This window comes from Acyrthosiphon pisum, chromosome A1 (assembly GCF_005508785.2).
Source record: "Acyrthosiphon pisum isolate AL4f chromosome A1, pea_aphid_22Mar2018_4r6ur, whole genome shotgun sequence".
Lineage (NCBI taxonomy): Eukaryota > Metazoa > Arthropoda > Insecta > Hemiptera > Aphididae > Acyrthosiphon > Acyrthosiphon pisum.
The window spans coordinates 110,363,001-110,367,919 of record NC_042494.1 but is presented as its reverse complement, the minus strand read 5'-3'; the positions used below and the strand labels follow the sequence as shown (position 1 = coordinate 110,367,919).

Genomic DNA, 4,919 nt, shown 5'->3' with positions numbered 1-4,919 from the left:
CCAAAAACCAAATTCAATTTTGTGAAAAATCGATTTTGCGTAAAAATTCCCGTTTTTCCTTAATTTTTCTTTTGTTTTTCCCGGCGCTTTTGAAAACCACTGGGAAATTTAAATTTTGACCTCCCCAATGCACCAACGATATTCACTTTCTGATCGAACAAGATACTGAAGTTGAAAATCGTAGCATTATTTCGACTACTTATCGTGTACACAGACACAAAAAAAATAAAAAATAAAAAAATAAAAAACACACATCATTGTAAAATCAATACATTCATCGTTCCACTCAGAATCTAAAAATTGTACATCATATTGTAGTTTATTGATAATTGATATAATCGTTTTTTTATCATTAATGTTTCTATTTTATAACTCAACAATAAATAAATAGCTGTAATATTCAAAAAATATTTTGTTTATTTTGTGATTTTTAAAAGCATATTTGCATGCATGTTTTAAAGTTTGAAATGCATATAGATCCGGTCTTTAATATTATCAACCGTATTATTATTTATTGGATATTTATAAAATTAGAAATTTGTCTTTACACGATACACCATGATGAAAAAATATAAATACCTACAATAGTCGACTGTCAACGGTACTAATAAATTATTAGTAATAATAAATTAATAAAAACTATAGAATAAACAAGGTAAGGAAACCCAGATACTAAACTAGAAATTATACATTGGACATGGGTAAAAATATATTATTATCGTATTACAACTTTATTCTTATGAGGAGCCTTTAAAAATTTAACAGGGCAACAATACCAAATCCAAAGGCCAGTGTCCTTACTTCTAATGACGCCACTAATGATTGTGTAATAAATTTTTATTTTGTAATAGTCTCATGACTTACGTAGTCGTGTGCACGCCTGGAGACAATCCACTCGGATCGACTTTTATGTTAAAATTGCGTGCCATGTACATCAGTTCCAAATATTTGGGTACAAGTACCCACGAAACGTCACTCGTCAAGCACAAGCTCATTTGGAAATTAATTTTTCTATCTGCATCTGTAACGATAAAAATACGTTAAACAATGCGATTTAAGACAAATAACAATAATTTTGATTTCCTATAGAAAAACTAACTCAGTACCACGGTCAATTTTCCATCGAAAACAATATTGATTAATGATTACAAAAGCATAAAATACACAACATTTGTACAACTGTACGTAATAATATTTTAATATTTAGGTACATCGTACGTGTCTAAATAAATGCTAAAACGCGAAAAAAAGTTTTCACGACTCTATTTTAGACATTGGGCGTACGTAATAAACTAATAAATAATAATGTGCAAGATTATAATTAAATAAGCGATGAGAATCACAGGAATAAAAGCGATGACGATCTAAATAATTTTATATGGTAATATTATGAGTTCTGGACATAGGCGCAAATCCATTAAAACATCTGTTAGAGGGGAGCTAACATTTCAAACATCAATGTGGGTGTGGAGGTTTCGATTCCACACAATTAAAAACTGTATTTTTTGGGGGGGCCTAATGATTTGCGCCTATGGTTCTGGATAATATAGCATTTCGATTTATTCGATTTTACACCAAATCAAATCAATGTTTTTACCATAATATAACAACTATAACAATAATTATAGCAATATAATAATAACATAATACACACTATATACGCATACTATGTCAAACACTTTTTTTTTTTTTTATAAGTATAATTTACAATATTTATACAAGTTAATGTACAAAACTACAAAAGTAATTTTAGACACGAAGAATTTACAATGGGGAAGCACCCAGTAGTACCGCCTAACAGGTTAATTGGACAGGACTAGAGGTCATCACCTTTTTAGCCGTATCTTAGGATTTTTGGGGATAGTGCATTAGTGCGAGAAGATGGCATTTTAATTAATGGATTTTTGTGATTTTAAACTCTTTGGTGATGTGTGAGGTTGTGGCTTTTTTCTAGTTGATTTGTGTTCGAATTGAACACAAACATTTTGATGTACACCGAGATTTAAGATAGTATTTTACATCGTACACGTACACGTCTACACGCGCAATGCGCATACCTAGTTCTTAACTTCAGTGATTTGGCTCAAGTTTAGTATTTATAGAGTTCTACGAAACTGATCTGAACGGAAAACGACAATTATTTTTATGAATGTGTTTACGGTGGAAAATCCGAATTCAATTTCCAGCGTTTTTCCTTTCTTGTACCTATCACGACAAACGTCGTTAATACCGAGTACCTATTGACTATACGTTTGAAAATAACATACATTGCGATAATATCGAACACAAAATTATTGGAACAAAATTATTTTCGTTGGAATTAGATAATAATTTTTATAGTGTAATTAGTGTATACTTGCGGTCCATGTGCACTGTGTTTGTGTCTCTGTTATAACAAACGCACAATATAACAATAATAATTATTCAGGGTAGGTGTTTACATTTTTATAAGTTTTAATTTTTAAGCGAGTTAAAAGCATTTCTAATTAGTTATATTTTATATATCCGTAACTCGTTAATAATTTAAATAACATAAATACCAACATACAAAATTACAAACACAGTTAATTAATTAACACAAATGTAATATTATAGACTTTAAAAAAATATTTGGTCTAATATAGTAATATTTTAACTAATCACACAAAATTGGTTCTATAAGTTGATTTTATAGTGAACGCAAATTTTCTATGATGTCCGTTTGTAAGATTTAGATCACACATGGCGTCTTCTTTTAGAACGAGTCACTTTTCCAAAGGAAGTTTAATTTTTTTTTACCATGTTCCTTCGATAAGACTGAATACGGCGCAGATTTAACGTGTTATTTTTATTCCCAATATAAAACCTATACTGTAAATAATTGAATATTATTTTTAGATATTATTCAAAACAATTTCACATCGAATACTCAGATCCGGTCATGGAATAAAATATATGATATTTAGGATATTAATAAATTAAATATTCTATTCTATTGAGTATAAGAATTTATTGTTGACTTTTAATTATTTGTAATAGGCACAGCACATCCGGTCATCGAATAAAATATTTTATATTTAGGATATTAATAAATCTAATATCCAATTCTATTGAGTATTATAATTGTTGACTGTTAATTGTTAAGCTCAACAAGACACGTAAATATCGGGGGATTAGAATACACTTCATAGTTTTCTATAAAATTGAATAGTTACGTTTGTACAGACAGTAGACGCCCATTTTAAACTGTTCCAAGTACGCGCAAATGCTAAACAGTCCCTAATAATTGTGCCCACCGCATTCGATGTGTCTTGTACGACTCAAGAGGAAAGCACAAAATATGCGCATTCTAAAAAATAATATTTGCTTATTTAATTCGAATTGTCGTTTGGTATTGACTAATGACTGTTGTAGTAAACAAAAACCAATAAGTGATTTAACGCGGCGATACAATAATACCCTACGTCCCTACTCCTAGTGATGTGGACATGGTCTGAGACAAAACAAAGTGTCAAACATACGTATTTTATTTTACAATTTAAATAAATACAAATTATCTTTCGTTGAGGATAGTAGAGGATAATGATCTAATCGACCATCCCCCGGCGTGCCTACCTACAGTAACCATAAAACGATTGTCGGTCGTGCGTGTTTTACTGAAAACGACAGCAAAAACAGTATTATATTATACGGCGTAATATAATATCGTATTAATCATAATAATAATATTATTAATATACTCAAAACGTGTATAAAACGGGCGTCGATGTATATTACAATATTATTCAATTAATTGTTGTTGTCGTCGGTTCGTGGAAAACCGACTTCGGTCTATGACAACCACCGCCGCCGCCGCCGTCACCGCCACCGACGAAAACAAAAACGGCGTATAGGATCGCGCGTGCCGAGTCCGAGTGCCAACCGCCGCACAGAGTTTCCGTTTGATTATTATTCATTACTCCTTCGACCATCACGCTCTGTAGTAGCCCATGCCCCATTGTCGATCACTGTTCAATTGCAAGTCGGCGACGGTGCCAGTGAGGTCTTCTTTGCAACACGTTCTTTCAGTAGTTCCTTCAGTCTCCTTCGAGGGTTTCCGAAACGTTTATATGTACATAGTTGTTATTAGTTTGTACTTTTAATTATAATCGTCTAATAAGTAATAGGTACTTCAATATCGTACAAGAAGAGAACTGACACAGATTTATTATTTTACTACATTTCGATCACCACTGTATCCATTCAAAGGACATTGTAATATTATCTGTTCGATCCGTTGGAATTTTTCTGGACCACAAGGCAAGTGATTATTTTATTAATAATTTTGTTTTTTTATCGTTTTTGTAATTTTGTTAGTAGTTTGTAGTTACGCAAGTAGTAGCACACCCGCATGGGTTTTAGATAATCGGGTTCGTCGCTCGCCGTACGAACCGCATTTAATTTAATTTTAGTCACTTTGACCGTCTTGAATAATAATATAATGTCAATTGCTATTTTGTTTCCATATTAATCTTTCTATTCGTAATTTATTCGATTTGTTATTCTTTGAATTCATATATATTTTGTTATTTTGTTTTAACTATGTTAATTCGGCGCCTTTTATTAATTTGTTATATTTGTGATTTTTACGATCCCCATTCTTTTATTTAACATTTTTTGGTTACTCGTAACTTTGTAAAAAACTTTCTGTATTTATGTTCGTATATAATTATTAATTAATTTGATAATTTGTGGATACAACAAGTAGTTTTTTTCATTTAAATTAAAATTTATCATAGTAATACGTATTTGTTTTATTTAAAATTAAAAATCCCGATACTTAGGTATATTGAAGTAGTAAGTTGTAAGTATTATGATTTGTGAAATTAACTGATGGATTGCGGTTTACACCACTATACCTACTCTTTTATACAATATTTAAAACATTACTTTAATGGGGA

At 30.8% G+C, this 4,919-nt stretch overlaps 2 protein-coding genes across 2 annotated transcripts in view; one reads left to right on the top strand and one right to left on the bottom strand.

Moving 5' to 3' along the window:
* Positions 1-742: 742 nt before the first annotated feature.
* The window catches only part of LOC100161895 (tripeptidyl-peptidase 2), an 11,090-nt gene continuing 6,913 nt past the window's right edge, over positions 743-4,919 (bottom strand). The window contains exon 11 of the mRNA XM_008184562.3: positions 743-1,021. Within this exon, the coding sequence (XP_008182784.3) occupies positions 861-1,021 (161 nt within the window). The 3' untranslated portion in view covers positions 743-860. The remainder of the gene's footprint in view (positions 1,022-4,919) is intronic.
* The window catches only part of LOC103309346 (probable RNA-binding protein 46), a 5,919-nt gene continuing 4,069 nt past the window's right edge, over positions 3,070-4,919 (top strand). Inside the window, exon 1 of the mRNA XM_008184561.3 lies at positions 3,070-4,278. The gene's annotated coding sequence lies outside the window, so the exon portion shown is untranslated. The remainder of the gene's footprint in view (positions 4,279-4,919) is intronic.